Source organism: Genypterus blacodes, unplaced genomic scaffold (assembly GCF_046128005.1).
Source record: "Genypterus blacodes isolate CSIRO-AG114 ecotype Tasmania unplaced genomic scaffold, CSIRO-AGI_Gbla_v1 ptg000064l_1, whole genome shotgun sequence".
NCBI lineage: Eukaryota > Metazoa > Chordata > Actinopteri > Ophidiiformes > Ophidiidae > Genypterus > Genypterus blacodes.
Window position 1 is genome coordinate 113,685 of NW_027466876.1, and position 19,655 is coordinate 133,339.

At 45.4% G+C, this 19,655-nt stretch overlaps 4 protein-coding genes across 5 annotated transcripts; 2 read left to right on the top strand and 2 right to left on the bottom strand.

Moving 5' to 3' along the window:
* Window positions 1-177: 177 nt before the first annotated feature.
* On the top strand, window positions 178-4,252 carry tcp1 (t-complex 1). The gene is made up of 12 exons (XM_076154868.1): window positions 178-316; window positions 813-898; window positions 991-1,119; window positions 1,536-1,633; window positions 1,729-1,839; window positions 1,944-2,125; window positions 2,412-2,538; window positions 2,809-2,984; window positions 3,079-3,202; window positions 3,334-3,526; window positions 3,611-3,774; window positions 3,864-4,252. The coding sequence occupies exons 1-12, from the start codon at window positions 244-246 to the stop codon at window positions 4,075-4,077; spliced, it is 1,677 nt and encodes a 558-aa protein (XP_076010983.1). The 5' UTR covers window positions 178-243; the 3' UTR covers window positions 4,078-4,252.
* A 77-nt stretch (window positions 4,253-4,329) lies between these two features.
* On the bottom strand, window positions 4,330-8,117 carry acat2 (acetyl-CoA acetyltransferase 2). The gene is made up of 9 exons (XM_076154869.1): window positions 7,968-8,117; window positions 6,754-6,888; window positions 6,459-6,640; window positions 6,269-6,386; window positions 6,005-6,148; window positions 5,803-5,925; window positions 5,559-5,713; window positions 5,358-5,468; window positions 4,330-5,153 (listed from the first exon to the last, which is right to left on the bottom strand). The coding sequence occupies exons 1-9, from the start codon at window positions 8,014-8,016 to the stop codon at window positions 4,983-4,985; spliced, it is 1,188 nt and encodes a 395-aa protein (XP_076010984.1). The 5' UTR covers window positions 8,017-8,117; the 3' UTR covers window positions 4,330-4,982.
* A 1,251-nt stretch (window positions 8,118-9,368) lies between these two features.
* Window positions 9,369-16,450, bottom strand: wtap (WT1 associated protein). Of its 2 annotated transcripts, none has more exons than XM_076154917.1 (8): window positions 15,950-16,450; window positions 14,823-14,860; window positions 14,660-14,715; window positions 14,516-14,574; window positions 14,281-14,408; window positions 12,987-13,165; window positions 10,451-10,605; window positions 9,369-10,339 (listed from the first exon to the last, which is right to left on the bottom strand). In XM_076154917.1, the coding sequence occupies exons 2-8, from the start codon at window positions 14,853-14,855 to the stop codon at window positions 9,681-9,683; spliced, it is 1,269 nt and encodes a 422-aa protein (XP_076011032.1). In that variant the 5' UTR covers window positions 14,856-14,860; window positions 15,950-16,450; the 3' UTR covers window positions 9,369-9,680. The 2 variants fall into 2 exon arrangements, with proteins under 2 accessions (XP_076011032.1, XP_076011031.1); XM_076154916.1 differs by lacking the exon at window positions 15,950-16,450 and adding an exon at window positions 15,431-15,631.
* A 358-nt stretch (window positions 16,451-16,808) lies between these two features.
* On the top strand, window positions 16,809-19,352 carry sod2 (superoxide dismutase 2, mitochondrial). The gene is made up of 5 exons (XM_076154918.1): window positions 16,809-16,994; window positions 17,951-18,156; window positions 18,275-18,391; window positions 18,569-18,748; window positions 18,872-19,352. Exons 1-5 carry the CDS (start codon window positions 16,960-16,962, stop codon window positions 19,015-19,017), a joined length of 684 nt encoding a protein of 227 aa, XP_076011033.1. The 5' UTR covers window positions 16,809-16,959; the 3' UTR covers window positions 19,018-19,352.
* Window positions 19,353-19,655: the final 303 nt, after the last annotated feature.

The window sequence follows — 19,655 nt, forward strand, 5'->3', positions numbered from 1 at the left end:
CGGGATTTGTAGTTTATAATAACTAACATCACAAAACGCAATTTTCTAATTCGAGCAGGAAAGTTGTTGACGATTATATTTTTAACAGATAAAAAGGTTGTGTCTGTTATTCGGCCAAGGACTTTTTAGTTTGAAATCGAAGCAGTTTGGAGATTTTTTCTTCTCGAACGTTCCGTTCAATACCGGGTTACCCATAGTGCATTTCGCCTCTTCCCTTTCTTCTTGGTTGTGTGGTGGTCCAAAATGTCTCTACTGGATGGTCCGTTAAACGTGCTCGGCCAGAGAACATCTGGCGACTCTGTTCGTACCCAGAATGGTAAGGTATTGTGTGTTTTACCCGACGCTTCGTTATTATTGCTCTTTTTTGTGTTCGTAACCGCTGATGACGCGAAGAAGAAGAATGAGTTCCTGCGCAGGCTGCATGTAAGCTAACACGTGTGGTCATGCTAACTCTGCGCTAAATTAAATTCGCTACTTGTACATTCTGCACAAAGCCAATAAGTTCGCCATTTATAATGCGCAGCTTAGAAACGGAGAAGAATCCCATTTTAGTGCTGGTCACTCGCTTTCCTCCGAGTGAGCGGCTATGCTAACGGGATATAAAGAACACTGTCATGGTCTGAAGGTGTGGTTCGCTGACTGTGCACCCCGCTCAATAAAATGACAGAACAGATTAATATCACCGCTGGAAACGCAATGTTATTAAAGATATTGATTGTAAAAAATATTGTTGAATATTTAGAATTATTTTTATTGCAAGGATTGTTGTAATGTGGTATTTAAAGTTGTGTATTTGTGAAAACCTTTTGTAGTCATGGCAGCATCATCCATCGCAAACATCGTCAAGAGCTCTCTGGGACCCGTCGGCCTTGACAAGATGTTGGTGGACGACATTGGGGTCTGCATCACATTCAGTACTATCAGTCATTATAAAGTCTATTATGAAGCACTTTGAGGGATCTTTAAGCGTCTTGTTGGTTGTTTGGACAGGACGTGACCATCACCAACGATGGAGCCACCATCCTCAAGCTGCTGGAGGTGGAGCACCCGGCTGCCAAGGTCCTGTGTGAGCTGGCTGAGCTACAGGACAAGGAGGTCGGCGATGGGACCACGTCTGTGGTGAGTCAGCTGTTTCTAGAAGACCAGAGAGAACAGGTGTAGGGTCATGAGGGGCGCTACATGGTGTGCTAAAGGGAGCTGAGTGAAGACCCTCAACCTTTTGTTCTGGTGTTAAAGATCTCCATTTTTGAAAGCTACAACTGCTTATTGAAACATTCATCGAGCTTTTAACAATCCTGTTTTTAGTACCACACGTCTGCTTCTCACTACAGATGTGTGGCTATGCAAACAGGAAAGAGAAACAGTCCGTCTGTGTCTGAAGGGGTTGAGCAGCCTGATTCCTGCCACCTCTAATAAAACGACGGCACACTGTAATACGTTATCAATATGTAAACATCTTGCTTTTGCTGCGTTTGAGTAAACTAAAGTGGAATAGTTCAGCTCACATCACCGCTCATGTTACATTCTTCTCCTAGGTAATTATTGCAGCAGAGTTGCTCAAGAGTGCAGATGAATTGGTGAAGCAGAGGATTCATCCCACGTCCGTCATCAGTGGATATCGCCTGGCCTGCAAGTATGTCCATGCTTCCACGTGCTCTGTAGAACATCTAGATCATGCCGGTGCTTTGGATGCACACTGATGGTTTTTGCTGTGTGCTCTCTCTCCAGGGAGGCCGTACGTTACATTAATGAGAACCTCACCATTGGGACAGAGGATCTCGGCAGGGAGTGTCTCATCAACGCAGCCAAGACTTCCATGTCCTCCAAAATTATCGGATGGTACGCTTCGCACTTTTAACAGGAATTTTCCAAAGTATTATTGTTGGTGCCATCCCATTTTCCCCTTTGTAAATGTTTGTCACTTTGACCTTTCGAACCCGCAGCGATGCCGAATTCTTTGCAAACATGGTGGTGGACGCCACCTTGGCTGTGAAGTTCGTGGACGGCAGAGGCTTGGCCAAATACCCGGTCAACTCCGTCAATGTGCTGAAAGCTCACGGTCGCAGTCAGAAAGAGAGTTTCCTGGTGAACGGATACGCACTGAACTGCACGGTCGGCTCACAAGGTGCGTGTTGTCGAGGCATTTAACTTTGCAGTTACATCTGTTGCCATTTGTTTGTAGCAGCAGAGTTAAACTCCCATTTCATTTTGCTGCCTGTCTCTGTTCATGACATAAGCAGTGATACGCGTGGGAAACACTAAAGTGACTTTGAAGGGAAACTCGTCACAGTTGTTTCTACTGAACTGTGGCTTCCTTTCAGGCCAAACAAAAGAATATTGGGACTAAATAAAGGTTCGGTTTTAGCATAAAGAGATTCATTCAAATTAATTTTGATCTCCTTGTTTCAAAGGGATGGTGAAACGCGTGAACGGCGCCAAGATCGCCTGCCTGGACTTCAGCCTGCAGAAGACCAAGATGAAGATGGGAGTCCAGGTTGTCATCAACGACCCGGAGAAGCTCGACCAGATCAGACAAAGGTCCGTCGGGGAATATGTTCCCTCGCACTTACCGGAGACTCCTCCCATTTAAATTTGCTGTGAAGCTTAAACCAGTAGTTTACACGGCGATACGCGTGGGAGAAAACATACGCAGCCCGGGGTCAAGACAGCTGCTTCTGTATGGACGGCTGGACCAATGTTGGGGGCTGGACAGCTTTTGCATGAACGCCAAGATGATATAAACTTTGTTGGCACCGTGACAACGGCTGTTCCTAAATATTCACGTGTTATTTCTTGTTTCTGCTCCAGGGAGTCTGACATCACCAAGGAGAGGATCCAGAAGATCTTGGCAGCTGGGGCCAACGTCATCCTGACCACTGGCGGCATCGATGACATGTGTTTGAAGTATTTCGTGGACGTTGGCGCCATGGCAGTAAGACGCGTTCTGAAGAGGGACCTCAAACGCATCGCCAAGGCAACAGGAGGTACGCTGTGCTGATAGGCGTTCCGTTTCCTCCTCTTTCTTAAGTAACATACACCGGTTGTGCCTTGACTAATCCGTCATTTGTCCTTTCTCAGCTACAATGTGCCCGTCTTTGACCAACTTGGAGGGAGAGGAGTCATTTGAAGCCACCATGCTTGGCCAGGCCGAGGAGGTCGTGCAGGAACGCATCTGTGATGACGAACTCATCCTTGTCAAAAAGTAGGAACTGAAACTACACAGCACTTCCATATAAATGTTCCAAAATGGTGTGATGCATGGGTGTGTTTAAACATGGTGTTGCCCTGTGATCCTTAATAGTTCCTGCTTGTGCACTTTCCCACCTTTCTCAGTACCAAGGCACGCACGTCAGCCTCCATTGTTTTGCGCGGGGCCAACGACTTCATGTGTGACGAGATGGAGCGCTCCCTGCACGATGCTCTCTGCGTGGTCAAGAGGGTGCTGGAGTCCAAGTCTGTCGTGCCAGGCGGCGGCGCCGTCGAGGCAGCTCTGTCCATCTACCTGGAGAACTATGCTACCAGCATGGTGAGCCGTACGCCACGAGACACTTTAGGGGCAAGCAAACGCACACCGCATGCATAACTGACCCTTTTGCTCGTCACTTATCAGGGTTCCCGGGAGCAGTTGGCCATTGCTGAGTTTGCCCGCTCCCTCCTGGTTATCCCCAAGACTCTGGCTGTGAATGCAGCACAGGACTCCACTGACCTGGTGGCCAAGCTTCGCGCCTTCCACAATGAGGCTCAGGTTAATCCTGAGCGCAAGAATCTCAAGTGGTGAGTGTGCAGTCTTGATTTGAATCGAGGGTTCTGCTATCTGTAGTGAATTGTATGTGATGTTGACAAAACTCACTTCTGTCCTGCAGGATTGGTCTGGACCTGGTGAACGGTAAGCCAAGGGACAACCGTCAGGCTGGCGTGTATGAACCCACCATGGTGAAGACAAAGAGTCTCAAGTTTGCAACCGAGGCGGCAATCACCATCCTCCGCATCGACGACCTTATCAAGTTGTTCCCAGAGCAGAAGGAGGGCGGACAGTCATACAGGGAGGCCGTCCAGTCAGGATCCCTGGATCAATAAAGGTCATTTCTCATCGTGCTCCTAGTCAGCCAGATTTAATGTCTGTATTTATACATAACAAGCGTTCTGTTGCTGTAGCCTTAGTGTAGGCCGTGCACTTTGCCTGTTTACTGTCCCACTCCTGTAACTTTTCTTTTTGGACACTGATTAAAGCTCCAGTGGTTATAAATGACAATCGTTTCGATTAATTCACATTGTGTTGCTGTGATAATTATGCAGGGTCGTGTAAATGAGCTTTAAAAAACAACCAGGGCAAATCTCATCATTTTATTTATCTTTAACATTTAGATTATAGAAACATTTGCACAAAAGTTGGTTTCCCACAGGAAGCTTCAGGACAGAGGCTGGTTTACTTTGAATGCTCTTTGCTGTATTTGAAGGCTCTCTGCCTGTGGATTACACAAAGAGGGAATGTTGCAAAGTATAATTTCACTTTCAAAAACTAGTAAAATGAGCAGACGAGCCGAGTTCACGTTAAGGTTACATGGCTATTAAATCCTCTACCACTGGTTACTTAGAGCCTTGTTCACCAGACATAACACCTCTCTGCAGCACAGTGCCAGATTTAGCTAATAACACCAAAGTTAATTCTTAAGGATGGACATGATCAATGATAATTTAGTAGTAGAAGACATTAGTAAAGAATACTTTCCCTTTGTCTGATTGGATTCCATTCCTACACATTTAAGCCACATGCTACACAGCAGGAACCTGAGGTTGAAATATATTTAAGATCACAGTGAAAAGCAGCCAGTGTTATTGGATAAGACCTAGCAACTACAATACATTTAAGCTTTTAAGTAAATGTAGCAGAACCATGATCAAGTGTTAAGGGCAAACCAAATAGTAATGTAAACATCAGTCCAAAGACACTGTAGTTGTGATGAAGTCCAGCAGTGATCAGCTCACAGCAGCTCCACGCACATGGCGATGCCCATCCCACCTCCGATACAGAGGGAGGCCACGCCCTTGTGGCCTCCGGTCCTGTGGAGCGCGTGCAGCAGGGTCACCAGCACTCTGCAGCCGGACATTCCTAGGGGATGACCCAGAGCGATGGCACCGCCGCTCACATTCACCTGAAGGGATGAAACGGATCAAATCTAGGGACACCTTTCAACTACAGAATGAAATGGAATATAAATGGGCTGAACTACAATTTGGGCCCCCTCCAAAATATGGCCAAAACTAAATTATACAAGATATTAAAACTGCTTGCCCTTATTTTGTACAAATAACTTAAAATCCGCCCAAACTGACGCATGATAAATGTCTTCATGTACCTTATCTGTGTTGAGGCCAAGCTCTCTGACCACAGCGATGGACTGGGCCGCAAACGCTTCATTGATCTCAAAGAGGTCGACCTGATCCAGCTGCCAGCCGGCTTTCTGCACCTAATAGAGGAGAATGAGACGAGAATGTGAGCATTAAAGAAACACAGGCATTTTCTGAAACCTTGTTGCATTTAGGGGACGACTCCTCACCGCTTTCCTGATGGCTGGGATTGGTCCAGTTCCCATGATTGAGGGATCGAGGCCAGCTTGAGCCCACGATACGATTCTGGCCATGGGTTTAACGCCGCGCCTCTCGGCCTCCGATTGGCTCATGAGTACAGTTGCAGCCGCTCCGTCATTTATACCTACAGTAAAAACACTCACGCTTTTAAAAATGAAGAAACCAGACAGACACTCCGGCTCAGTGACATCATCTATGGACCCATTCCCACACCTGAGGTGTTGCCAGCGGTGACTGTGCCGCTGCTGTGCTTTATGAAGCAGGGTCTGAGTTTGGACATGGCGTCTATGTTGCTGCCGTGTCGAGGAAACTCGTCGACCTTCACCTCCACTGGACCTGAAGAGGAGAGAAGAGAAGAATGTTACAGTTTCTCAAAAGGAATACAGTTCAGGAGTACGGATCCCTGACCTATTACCTTTTCTGGAGGACACCGATACAGGGACAATCTCTTGATCAAAATGTCCCGCCTTTTGTGCAGCTTCTGCTTTGTTCTGGGACCGGACAGCAAACAGGTCCTGCTCCTCTCGACTGATACTCCATTGATTTGCCACATTCTCAGCTGATGGCATACAAAGAGAGATTATTAATCGATCAATCCTGCCTGGATGCGACACATAAACACTGATTCCTGTTAATGACGATGAGGTTTTTGCGAATGGACTTTCTCTGCCTTCCCCACCTGTCATGCCCATGTGGTAATCGTGAAAGGCGTCCGTCAGGCCGTCGGCCACTATGGAATCTTGCAGGGAGGCGTCGCCCATCTTCACTCCCGATCGCATGTGCAGTGTGTGAGGAGCCTGTGGAGAGGAAATGTAAGAATCTGTCCCTATTTGAGTTTAGGCGTCACCCCCCCATGTCTCATCACCTACCTTGCTCATGCTCTCCATGCCCCCCGCCACCACCACAGTGGACTCGCCACACTGGATGGACTGGGCTCCCAGACACACGGCCTTCAGCCCAGAGCCACACACCATCTGGCAGCTCCAGGCCGGGACGAGGTAAGGGATACCCGCCCCAACGCTGGCCTGACGTGCCGGATTCTGCCCCCGACCTTAAGGATAGAAGTGAGTAGTAATGTAAGAAGGAAGAATCCTACAAAAGATAAGTATCACAGCAGTTACAGGACACAAACATGGGGTCAGGGGGCCATACATGCATACACACCTGCTGTTAGGACGTGTCCCATGATGACCTCAGAGACCTCATCTGGCTTCACACCAGCCCGCTTCAGGACATCTTTGATTACAACCGCACACAGGTCGTGCAGATGGACCGTGGACAGAGCACCGTTGAAGGCCCCTGTAAAAATCAAGGACTACATTTAAATTCATACACTTCAAAACAGACACTTTTAGAAACAATAAAGTAAGAATCGTGGGGAAAATGTGCGGAACAGTAGGTGAGCCAAGATGTTAATCGGATGTTTCGCCGCTGCTGCTTCAAATTGGTTGTTTACTTGTGGCTATGGCTCAGATGTCAGTCGTCATAAGATTACAATTTGCACCGACACATTGAAAGTGGATAAACTGTATCAACAGAAAGATTTGATACAGCTGACAGAATGAAGTTTGGTAACTTATTCCACCATCTCAAAGGGGAGGTGTCAGTGTATGAATGAGTGAAAATGAGGTCATCGTTTAGTGCCTGCGTTACTTTTCTCCCCACCCGAAATTCGACAAGAAGGACGTGATTAGGCCATCGCTACAACGTGGCACCGACATGTGAAGCGTTCGTATTTTTCGTATTTTTTTTCGTATTTTTTTAAGAATATGGCCGTATATATGTACAACATTCCGCCTTTATAATCCTACTCCTGCCTCTAAATATATCCATTACACTAATGTACACACTCCGGAGTTTTGTTCAACTCCGGGTACGGGTTCCTCCCACTTCTACCTTAATGGCTACGTGATTCTGGACCGTCCGCCTTGTTGTCGGATATCGGCTGGGGGCAAACAACAGCGCGTGCACACTAAACATGTCATGGTGAGAGCACGCCCACTTTGCGACCCTCCGACGTGAAGCGTTGCAGTCAGCCAATGGTAGAAAGCCCCCTGCTTGGTGGCACTAGAACCAGACAGCCAATCAGCGCATACCAATACTCCGGACGCAAAAGGGAACCAATCAAAGCTCGGCGACACTCAACGCATCCTATTTAATAACATCAGCCACTTTGCTAAATTAAACTGGATATTTTTCTTTCACCGATAAACGCTGTACTTCTAAAAGTATACGCAATAAAAAACTTCGAAATAAAGGTTAATTACATTCTACACTCCTGCACAGGTAATTTGTCAACAGTCACACACAAAAGTAACAGCGCTACAACTGAAAACAGTTTCTAATGTCTGTGAATACGTAAAGATAATAGACTTTACCAATGGGGGTTCGTGCAGCAGAGACGATGACAACTGGATCAGGGTTCATTTTGGCAGAAGTCCTTGTTCAGAATCCTGTTCCGGAGTCTACACACTGTCCTGTACGCTCTTTCTCTGCCTGCCGGTCTCTGTGTGCACTCACTGCACTGAGCTGCATGACAACTATAAAAGGGTTGGTAGGAAAAGATACCACAGTGCCACCGTGTGGTTTGGAGGACGAATGTCCGTTTGTACAAATTATTTGACAGACGCCAGATGTTGGACCAAGTCGCTGTTTCAAGACTGACACATCCAAGGTAAGTCACCATTCCCAAAAGGGGAATTTTGTGCCCAAATTAAGTCATTAGGTGTGAAAATATGCATCAGTATGAAAGTATCAAAACTTTCTGACTCAAAAGTCTAATTATATTTTATCTTCAAGTTGCATTTCAGGTGTGGAAATCTGTGACCGGAGTCCAAGTTGAGTTTATTCACTGGTGCAAGTGTAGAATCTCAATCCCCATCATGGAGGCTAACAGGTCTGTATCTCTTTGTTCTCCACTTTAGAACTCTGGCCTGATTCAGGTGTGTTTAGCCAATCAGGATTTAGGAGGCTACTTTTGATCAAATGAACACCCCTGGGGCATTCAGTTGTAATACGTATTGACATTTTACATCTGTTGTACTGATCAGAATAAAAAAAAATTGATCCAGGGCAGTTGGCTATTTCTGGACTTTTTCCTAAGATCGCCATTGTTAAAATTAAAAACAGGAATAGAATCTGTCAAGGTTAAATGAAAGGATAGCATATTTAATACATTGGTTTATTCACTTTAACAGTGGCCTGCCAAATGTTGTGTGGCCAAAGATCCTCTTGCTGGATCATGACATCATTGTTTTTAACATCTATTTCTGTTGTTAGGTGTATGTGTAATTTGTAGTCTTCCACAATTGTTGCACACATTTTCCTCTTTCATTTTCATATCAGGATTTTGCTTTCATGTTGTATTGGTAAATACAAAATTGTTCAACCTGCCAAAAGCTTGAATTCTCATTTTGCTGCTAAAGCCAAGTAGGCAGCGTCTCTGACACCCAGCTGGATAGATCTATTACTTGAGGCTTTTAAAATATTTATGATCTAGCTCGTCTGCTGAGTCATTTCCTGCATAGAACATTCAAGCGACAGTAATTCACACTTTAGTATTAAAAATCTTTATTGGTATTTGGTCAGTACATGAAAAGGACTGAAGTCAGGACAGTATGAACATCGCATATAAACTACTCACAATTCAACAGAATCTTTAACAGAATTTTTTTGTTGATGGAAAAATTAAAATTGCATTTAAAAAACAGGCCAACATCTAAAAATGACCTCTGAATATTGCAAAGTTAATGTATTTTGTTGGTTTTTTAATGACACGATGAGTAACACCAAATGCCGGATCAGTGTCAACAGCTCAAACAAGAATGGCATAGGACGTGCTCAAAGAAACGGCAGAATGAAAGGTACTACTCTGAAATCATACATCCACTCAATTCTTATCTAACAATAACTCATTCCTGTAATATCCCTGTTTAGCAACGCAAAAGTGGCAGAGGCATCACAATAGTCAGGGGGAAGGGAGGGGGTGAAAACAAAATATCTGGGGACAGCTGTGCGGTGTTAAGACTACACTCGTCGGCCGTGTTTTGTATGCTGTATAAAAAGAAAAAGACAGTACGTGTCAGAGTACTTTACAAAACTGTGTTGTCGCTCGTGCTGGAGTCCAGGCCGTTTTGAGGGTGTCGTGACCCAGCAGTCCTGGTGCCCTTGGTGACCAGGGCGGCCTTGTCCTCGTGGGGATCGGTGGTGGAGTCTGTGTCATTCGAGTGCTGAGTCAACGACGTCTCGCTGCCCGTCGGAGAGTCCACGCTCTCGTACCCCGCGCTCAGCTGGCTCGCGAACCCCCCAGGTCCTCCAACGCCGACGGCGCCGGTCTGACTTCCTGATGCTTCCTCCGAGTGGTTGGACAGCTTTGTCTCTGCTTCCCCGGGACTGGAGACCATGGGCGACATGGGAAAGTCTTCTTCTGTGCTGCTGACCTCTCGGTAAAGGCTGGGCGTAGTGGTCTCACTCCTCTGGGATGAGTTGCCATTGCTTGGTCCGTTGGAGACCCTCCCGTAGTCTTTGCCCATTGGCTCTGAGGGTGCAGCAGCTTGCTCAGGCTGGGAGGATGGATCCATGGATGAGCCAGAAGCACTGGGGGAAGTCCTACTGGGTCCTGCCCCAGCCAGAGCGCCGTGAGATTGGGAGAGCTGCTGGCGTGTCTCCTTCAACTGCTGCTGCAGGACTAAAATGGTGCTCTGCATGCCCTCAACCTCCTCATCTAACTGGATGATGAAGTCATTCAATTCTGGGGACGAAGGAACAGGGAAACGGAGAGTCAAAATTCAAACAATACAGCAGCGTGATGAGAAAGTGCGAACAAAGGGAGAAAGATGGAAAAAACATCCGAAGTTCTCACCATCTTGACTGCTCTTGAGCTCCTCGCTGTATTTCTTCTGCAGAGCCAACTCCGCCTCCAGCTGGGCAATGCGTCCCTGGGAGAGCTGCCTACCCAACTCCTGGTTCTCCTGAATCAGCATCCGGCACTTGGCCATCAGTTTCTTCCCCGTTTGGCTGTAAGGGGAAACAAGTCTCACATCACAAAGTGAACCAAGGGACAACAACATCCACAGGCAAGAGGATGCAACCTGGCCAGCCCACTGCCAGATTTGTCAAGTGTCAACAGAACTCTTCCACCTGAGTGACTCCAGTTACAACTCAGTCCCACCACAATCTCAGGCTCCTAGTTTGACAAATAACTGAAATCCACAAACACAAATCTGTGTGTAAACACAAAGATCTTTCTCATATGAGGTCCAAAGTACAGAGTGCAACTAAAATGTTTATGGGATGTGTTACAGGAAACAAGTCTTCTGTTTTGCTGACACACAGAACACTTAAGTGGAGCCATGTTATGTTTCTGGGGAAGGGAAGCAGCCGGTATAACAGTGTAACCAAGTGCTCCATGTTACATGCTGAGGACTCTAAAACTCAAACTAAAGCAGAATACAAACACCTAGCAAAAGTGGGGATTTGCGGCAATAATTGGCTGTAAGTGATCTCCAAGTATTAATCCTTCAACACGAGTAGCAATTAAGAAACTGCTCTAGCATAAGTCATCTAGTCACTGCCATGAGAAGTATTTCAACAGTCAAACCAAAAAGCTTAAGCAGGTTGCTTTCTATACTTTACAGCAGTCGGCATGTCAGAAGAAATTAACGTTGTTAAGCTTCACAAAGCCCCCAGACAAGACACGTGCTTAATCTGCAAACCAAGTAGTGAAGTGAGATACATAACAGTAGAATGCCACCAAGTGATCTATGAACGCTCGTGGAGGTTCTGGCCTAGGGACGGGTTGGAAAAATAAATGATAATCTTTAAGTAGTTGTGCCCTATGAAAGTGGAAATGATGGTCTTTAGGTCTACTGCAGAAAACTGACCCAGAACCATTGGTTAGGACTTCTTGGCAAAAAATTCAATTGCTGCAACCATGTGAGCTGCAGCTCATTACCATCAGTTACCACTATGATCATTATTTTCTCAAACATGTTGGAGGGAAAAGTGATTTTCAGCTCTGAAACTGACTGTGTGTACACTGCCAGCTCCCGTCTGACTCTCTCACCAATGTGACAGAAGCCAGAGGAAGGTTAGATTTCCTTGTGTGGTCACAGACAAAAAAACAAAACCAAAACCAAATAGAAACTCTGTACCAGAGGTGAGAACAAAAATTAAACTCCAGTGAGCTCTAAGTGTAGATGGCTGAGGGAGGGATAGTGAGATTAATCACAAAAATACACAGAAATACAATCAATACATTTGTGTTAACTTATAACATGACTTATCAAAGACATTTGCATTCACAAATTGAAAACAAGACTCAGTGCACCTACAGCAGTGTGCTTCCATACACATCTATCAGAATGAAGCCCGTGTCTTAACTCTTTAAAGACAATATCACAAGCCAATAACACTTTGTGTGGATATTGAACCGATATTGAACGGGCTTCGGACCTCGATTTTAAAGTTTGGCGTTCACACACACACTGCTGTAAGTGTGTTGCAGAGAAATGAGAATCAAAAAATGAAATGCCAAGAAAAAGAAACAATTCAAACAAACAAATTAAAAATTGAAAACATGTAAATACACTCTACCGTAAGTGGGCCCGTGTTCAAAGACACAGGCGACTGGACCCCCTTCATGCCTGAACCTCGTCCCTTTGTGGACTGAGGGTGCGGCTCCGCCCACAGTCTTACGTCATTTCTAGTGCCTCTCCCCAAAGTCTTACTTTTTTTTTTAACTCCTACATCCTTCCTCATGTTCCTGCAATATACTCTAGGCTGCGTCCAGAAAAAGTCTTTAAGTGTCTCAGGCGGGCTAAGCAGGGATGTGTGTGGTTGTAATACCCACAGTTAAATGTCTTTTTTTTTTTTAAAACAAACAACGTACGGGGGATTGTCTTTAAAGTGTTCCAATTGTTGGGTTAAGTTAGGGGGACGCTCCTGGTTTGCCCAAAGAACTGACTCAATATCCGACATAACCACCCCAATTATTATCTCTGTCACTGTCTGCTTTGGGCGGAAGGGGAGGGCACATCCTTTGTCGGAAGTGAGTGACCGCCTCTTCAGGAACAGTCCGGAATTCCTTCAGGCCCTCGGACGATACGAGGGGGGGGAGAGAGAGAGAGAGCTGAAACACAAGCGTCACCTGACCACACTGTCTCTTTTCAGGTTAAGTTCTATATGTAGCTGGCACCGAGCAAGAGTACAAAATGGTAGCAGTTTTTTGGGGGGGTTTTGCTGTGACTGAGTCTTGTGGTGAGAGGACAGCGTTTGTCAGCCTTTTCCCCCCCAACCATTGTTCCTGCATGCCTGCAGTGAGAGTGGGGGGACGTGAGGAAGTCTTTGAGTTTGTTTGTTTGTTTTTTGGGGGGGGGAGTTATAGTGGTTGTCTTTACCTATCAGGTGTAAATTTCCAGGCACTCAGTTCATTTTGGGCCTGCTCCAGTTTGTCTTTAGTCTGTTCGAGTTCGGCCTTCATTTTGAGGAAAAACAAGTTGATGGCTGGGTCCACCATGGACGTTCGCAGTTGGGCTGCACTGGGCTGCTGGACTTGCTTGAGGTACTGGATCTGGGTCTGCGGGGCCAAAAGACACGGGTGTTAGTGACGGGTAAAGTGCAGGACATTTTTAAACCAGTGAAGACGAGCAGTGCCAAAGTGTATCTGCAGATTTGATCAATATCCAAAAGCCACATCTGTAATATCACCCCCAGTCTACCAAGGCTATATTCAGCTTCACACACACACACACACACATATATATATATATAACTACAATTCAGAAAATGGCAATCCAGAGCCTCAGAACATTTAATTATACTCACAAGAGACAATTTAAGACAAGGAATCAAATCTTCTTTCAAACTTATTCAATATTTGTCAAAATACTTATTACCAGTGACCTTTTAAGTCTAATGAACCCTGGTGACAACAAAGACAAATATGTGCCGTGACAAAACCCAGACGCATCAAAACAACACCTGCCTCTCACAAACCTCCATAGAGGACATTTCACTACATTTGCATGAAAGCCAATGTTTACTACTCGTGACTCAAAACATATTAGTCAGCCGGCGATGGCTTCAGTTAAAACCATCCCACATCCCTGGCAGTTCGTCTTACGCATCCAGCTGAACACCAAAGTGGCACCAAGAGTTGAGATTCAAAACAAAGCCAACACAGAACTCTGAATTATTAACCCTATCAGCTTCAGCGTGTGGATGTGTAAGCTTCACCTCATTTACCACACACAGGTACAGACTGTCTGGTAACAGTGAAAGGGTCCGAGTCTCCATATCATAGTACAGAATGGGAACAAGGTATACTGTAGCCATTATGACTGCCAATCAACACAGAGGCAACTTGCTGTTCAAGACCCCTTGTCATTAGACACAAAATACTTTTAACTGACCAGCATGAGCAACTTAACAACGTCACTGTGCCATCTGACAAATGTATAACTTCTGCATTATTACCTATTATTACTAATTCAATCTAACACAGTGTAATACACAAGTTCCAGCATTTACATGGAACGCTGTTGTTGTTGTACGAGCTGCTGGGTGAACCGGCAACTTTCCCTACGTAGCAATCACAATTCAACACTCGCAGATGCGTCCAAATATAAAACACAACTTCTCTAAAAATGACTTTTAGAAAGCAGATGTCAGCGAGAGAAAAGAGATCCATACCGTGCACTCTTGCATTTCCTGCTCCTTGGTGGCGAGCCGCATGACTAAGATATTCTCCCTGCGCGCAGACTCCTGCTGCTGCTGCTTCAGCTTCTCCTCGGACTCCTTCAGCCCGGTCACATCGTTGGCTGTGACGAGGAAGAGAAAAGGAGATTAAAGTCACTCCGAACCGCCCAAACTATGATGTTGACTCTTGGCTGTATGGATAGTGGCGATGGATGGTGTGGATACTTACAACATAGTTCTGTGTATTTGGCTTCCAGGACCTGAACATAAGCCTCATGCTGTTTCCACCTTAGATCAGAAAAATTATTTATCAGCATTAATAATTCAACATAAGCCATATTTTCTCCCAACTGTGTTTTTACTTGTTGCCTACCGGGAACAAAGCTCCTCTCTGGTCAAGGTCTTCATGTCAGATTCACTGAGACGAACCTGAATGAAAAGAAGACAGAAAGGCCGGATTAGAACCCATCACTTAGCTTCTCTCACACCGGGCATTTAAAGCTAGAAAACGGGTTTAAATGAACGTGAACTCTCACCTTCTTAGGAAGAGGCTCCTCGTTAGTCATCATGAAGCCTAAAGAGAGAATTACAGAAGAGAATATAAGCTTTAAATCGAAGATGTTTGTCATGTTCAAACGGCCGCAGCGTAGATTGGAGGACCTGGACGCATGTGGACGCAGTAAGACAACAACTGACATGAAAACATAGGGTAGAAACTTTGATAAGTTCTCACTAATGTCGTTATATTCTTTGCCATATGACTAAAAATGTGCACTAAGCAAGTCAGCTACCGGCCAAAAAAAGTTAAGTTTATCGGTAAATAAAAGCTGGCGTGTCTAAGGTTAATGTTAGCCTGAGGTGGATGGATTTAGAACACAGGCTTGCCTCGCTCCTGAACGCCAATTCTCGGTCTTTGTGACATTTTGTATCAGTTAAGTAGTTAATTAAGGTCGTAAGACTATATTGTTGTGTAATGTGCTTTTCTTTATGTTCAGTCAGGCAACGTGCAATTCTTGGCTCCGTTACGGCTTCTTGTTATCACAAAATGGCGGCGAAGGAAATTACTCCCTCCCTTGCGCTCCTTTTCCTGAAATTAGCGGGCTCTTGCTGCGGGAAATCGGCCTTCGGCTACCTAAACACTTACCCGAGACGGTTCTTTAGGTGTTTCAGAAATCACTCAGCTTCAACAAGTCGGTACCAGAGGCAAACTTTTCGACTGTGCTCAAATTTCCTGTCTAGAATTGGTTGCCTCGACGCGGCGCAATCACCATCATTTTCCTGAGCGAACGACCGGAGAGCGGAATGGCTGTTGTGCTGCTGCAGAGTGCAACCAAAGAGCAGTGAGAGGGAGAAGAGCACTCACTCCGCTGCTATTTCCTGACACTAAAACAGTGACTGTGGCATAGGGCGGGAGATTTACGAACCTAAATTCCTCCTGGAAATGTCAGACGTATGAATGTTGTATTATGATGTGTTCACTTGGTTTAGGGAAAAGTAATTGGAAAGTTATGGACACAAAGTTGGAATCTATATTCTCCGTAATGTTTTCGTGATCATGTCCAGGTATTCAGTATTATAACTGCAACAAAACTTCACACATACATTACTGTGAGTGTATGTCTGTATCCGAACCAAATTTTAGCCAACTTGTTCGTAAACTTACTGTAAGTGCTTCTTATGCAGATCAACAGCCAAGTTCTACATGTGCGCTGCCAAAATAAGTCGCCGTCCAAGGGTACTTGAATGACAAGTGGTAGTTACACCTTCAGTTTTGGAAAGTGATCATGAAAGCAACATGATCACGCTGAGAACACGTCCCCTTGTGTGAACCCGGAAAAAGTGAAAAGGCGATTTCCTGAACTTCGTTCGGTGACTTATCTTTCCTCCAACACGGATCTTTGGCCTTGCTTCTTCTGTAGTGACAGTGATCGTGATGGACGTTCCCACGATTATCTCCTTTGCCTAATCAATCTACGTCATGCTTCAGATGATAAGTTAATAATAAGCTTGACCAACGTGTGAAAGAAAAGACTGAAAGGCCTATTAATTACATAGTTTTAATTCAATAATAAGCGAAATAAATTCTGCGGTAGTCGTGATCTCAACTGTAATGCTGCCTTCAGTGCACCGTCTAAATTCCTCTCCCACTCTAAACCGCGCTAGACGTCACTTGTCGGGAATAAACGAAATTGGAGGTTTAAGGGTGTTTTTGTCTGTCTAGATATGTGTCATTAACAAAAGGATCTAGCCGCTAAAACTCGACAATTCGGGAATGAAAATCCAAATTTCATAGCTTCTTTTGGCTGTTCCTATGCACGCATTTTCTATAAACATTTCCGATTTCACTTGAAGGTTGCTTGAAGGCGAACCAACCTGGCGCAGGGGGAGGAGTGGAAGATTGTTCCGTAAACGGTGTCAAAGCGCGTTATGTGATGCCTCTAATATGCATTAAATATATCACGAATTAATTATATTAATGATGAGACATACACTTAACCCGAGTCCGATAAATTGTCAGAAGTAGGGTTTATTTAATTCTGGCACAAGTCCTAGTACACCCCAGCCGGAAGATAATGGTACGGTCTTCTTCCCTATGGCGTCAAGTTGAACGGCACATTTCAAGGGCAGCGAGCGGTGCTGTGTTTACTCCCAGCTGTGACACCTGAGAAGTCTATGAACATGCTTTGCAGAGTGGCTCAAGTGCGCAGGTAAAATCTCCATTTAACAGCTAACTCACTGACAAATGCACAAACAAAAGTGACAACTGTTTATAGTGTGCGAACTCAGACAGTTACACAAGACAGCTAGCAGTTAGCTTGTGTGTTTTCATAATTTAGCAACGTGTCTATGTTAGCGCGTGTATTAAAATGAGTTATTGAGTTAATTTAAGTTAGTTAATAAGTTGCTGGATTCATTAAAAAGTCGTTCGTTCGTTTGTGTCTTTCACTATATTTTTTAATGATATGTCTATACCCATAAATGCTTTTATGCATGCTAGTAACTTCTATGTCTCCTCGCTCACTCCTTGCTAATGACTAAGCCAACTTACGAAATGTGTTAACCGATAGATAAAACATTGCCAGTCCTGCACGTTAAATTAAAGTGTAGTTTAATTACATTGATCATTTATGTCGTGGAATAATCGATCTCCTCTCAGGGTCTATCCCAGGCAGCATACCTCCTCTAAATGCCAACAAAAAGTACATGATTGTCCAACCTAGTGGACCATATTCAACGATAATGTGATGAAATACAATTGTGGCCACTTTATTCATCAGATCAGCAAAAACAACCCAATCTTCCAGCCTCCATAGTTGGGTTTATTGTGAAATAAGTCAAAGAGAAGGAGGTGAGACTGAAAACAGAGGGCACACAGGCATAATTGTAAGTGAAGAAAGAAACAGGCGATAAACGGCAGCCAGGATCGCTTCAGAGATCAATACGAATTACCAGATACAACTCAGAATCAACAATTATGGGTACAGAGGGAGAGTGATGAGGGGGAAACCATGGAGGTAAAGCAAGGACGAGAACATCCAAGTCTGTTACAATAGAGGAAGTGATCTTGTATTCGTTGATGGAATCATTAATCCTGAAGTGTATAACTGAGCTTGAATCGATCCCTCACACTGTTTCAACCTTTACTTGCCTTGTTTCTTCCCAGGTGTGCAGCCGGCCTGAGCCAAACCATAAACCAGGTGGCCGCGTCGAGGCACAAGCACACGCTCCCCGACCTAACGTACGACTATGGCGCCCTGGAGCCTCACATCAACGCAGAGATCATGCAGTTGCACCACAGCAAGCACCACGCCACCTACGTGAACAACCTCAACGTCACAGAGGAGAAGTACCAGGAGGCGCTGGCAAAGGGTACACACAAGAAGAATGTTTGTGTAACTGGCTGGATCAACACATTGCGATCTATTCCCTAAGCTCTTCTCGGTAATTGTAACGATGGCGGTCTTCTGTATGTGACTTGTAACTCCAGGTGATGTGACGGCCCAGGTCGCCCTCCAGCCGGCTCTGAAGTTTAACGGAGGAGGCCACATCAACCACACCATCTTCTGGACTAACCTCTCGCCAAACGGAGGCGGAGAGCCACAGGGTGAGGCTGAAACACACCCAGTACTTATCAGACCAAACAGCAGCTTTGTCCCAGACACCCTTAGAACATGTAAACCGTCACACCACCGTACATCTCTGACTAAGAATACCCTCCGCCGCGGCTATTAATGTGTGGAGTCGTTGCTGGAGTTGCAGCTGACCGTGTCGCCACTTGCAGGTGAGCTGATGGAAGCCATCAAGCGGGACTTTGGCTCCTTCCAGAAGATGAAGGAGAAGATGTCTGCTGCTACCATAGCGGTGCAGGGCTCAGGCTGGGGCTGGCTAGGCTACGATAAGGAAAACGGGAGGCTTCGCGTCGCTGCGTGTGCGAACCAGGATCCTTTACAGGGCACAACAGGTCAGTGACTAACAGATGAGGACTATCGCCTTCTTTCCTTCCTGCTAGTCTTTCCATCAGTCTGTCTCTAATCGCTCATATCGACCCGTTCTGATCATTTCTTCGCTCTCGTCTGACTCGCAGGTCTAATCCCGCTCCTTGGTATCGACGTTTGGGAGCACGCCTACTATCTCCAGTACAAAAACGTGCGCCCAGACTACGTGAAGGCAATCTGGAACGCCATCAGCTGGGAGAATGTGAGCGAACGCCTTCAGTCTGCCAAAAAGTAGACTCCTGCTTCTGAAACATCTCAGTCAGCTGCACCTGGACTAAATGGTAGTTGCAAATAATTCACTTTGGTTCACCTTGCATTAAAAAAAGAATTGAATTTATCAGTCTGGTTTGCTCCCTGCCCCCCAGGCTTTCTTATTTTCTGTCAAAGCGCACAAAATGGCCTTCTCTCATTCTGAGGCCGGCTTTTGCTAATTTAATCCAAACGATCGCACATGTCACACACTGCTGCTTAAACAAGTCGGCTGGGTGTTTGTCGAGACTACTCACATGCGTCTGTCGTGTCGTTGCAATCGCTGGTTTTGATGTATTATAATAAAGTTCTAAGAGTGAAGATTGTTGTGCTGCTTCTTTCTCGGTGTTCAGAGATAACAGTCCAGACTTCTGCATACAAACTACAGTAGGCCCCGAGAAGTATTCCGACAATTCAGTGACACTTCTAACAGGATACAAACATTCAAAACAAATGGCTATAATTGTAACGATGAAGAACATGGAGCAGTTTTTGGGGGTTCGGTGCCTTGCTCAAGTGCACCTCGGCAGTGCCCTGGAAGCAAACTGGCAACTCTTCAGCTGCCGGTCCACTTACTTGGTCCGTGGGGGACTCGAACTGGCGACCCTCCGCTTCCCAAGCTGC

Coding starts and splice junctions, on each gene's coding strand:
- tcp1 (XM_076154868.1), top strand. CDS start 244: ATGTCTCTACTGGATGGTCCGTTAAACGTGCTCGGCCAGAGAACATCT. Junction 3,203..3,333: donor GAACTCATCCTTGTCAAAAA/GTAGGAACTGAA, acceptor CACCTTTCTCAG/TACCAAGGCACGCACGTCAG. Junction 3,527..3,610: donor AGAACTATGCTACCAGCATG/GTGAGCCGTACG, acceptor GTCACTTATCAG/GGTTCCCGGGAGCAGTTGGC.
- acat2 (XM_076154869.1), bottom strand. CDS start 8,016: ATGAACCCTGATCCAGTTGTCATCGTCTCTGCTGCACGAACCCCCATT. Junction 6,889..7,967: donor TGCTGCACGAACCCCCATTG/GTAAAGTCTATT, acceptor TGATTTTTACAG/GGGCCTTCAACGGTGCTCTG. Junction 6,149..6,268: donor TTACCACATGGGCATGACAG/GTGGGGAAGGCA, acceptor GTATGCCATCAG/CTGAGAATGTGGCAAATCAA.
- wtap (XM_076154917.1), bottom strand. CDS start 14,855: ATGATGACTAACGAGGAGCCTCTTCCTAAGAAG. Junction 14,575..14,659: donor AGAGAGGAGCTTTGTTCCCG/GTAGGCAACAAG, acceptor TTCTGATCTAAG/GTGGAAACAGCATGAGGCTT. Junction 10,606..12,986: donor TGGAAATTTACACCTGATAG/GTAAAGACAACC, acceptor TTCCCCTTACAG/CCAAACGGGGAAGAAACTGA.
- sod2 (XM_076154918.1), top strand. CDS start 16,960: ATGAACATGCTTTGCAGAGTGGCTCAAGTGCGCAG. Junction 16,995..17,950: donor AGAGTGGCTCAAGTGCGCAG/GTAAAATCTCCA, acceptor GTTTCTTCCCAG/GTGTGCAGCCGGCCTGAGCC. Junction 18,392..18,568: donor CGGAGGCGGAGAGCCACAGG/GTGAGGCTGAAA, acceptor CGCCACTTGCAG/GTGAGCTGATGGAAGCCATC.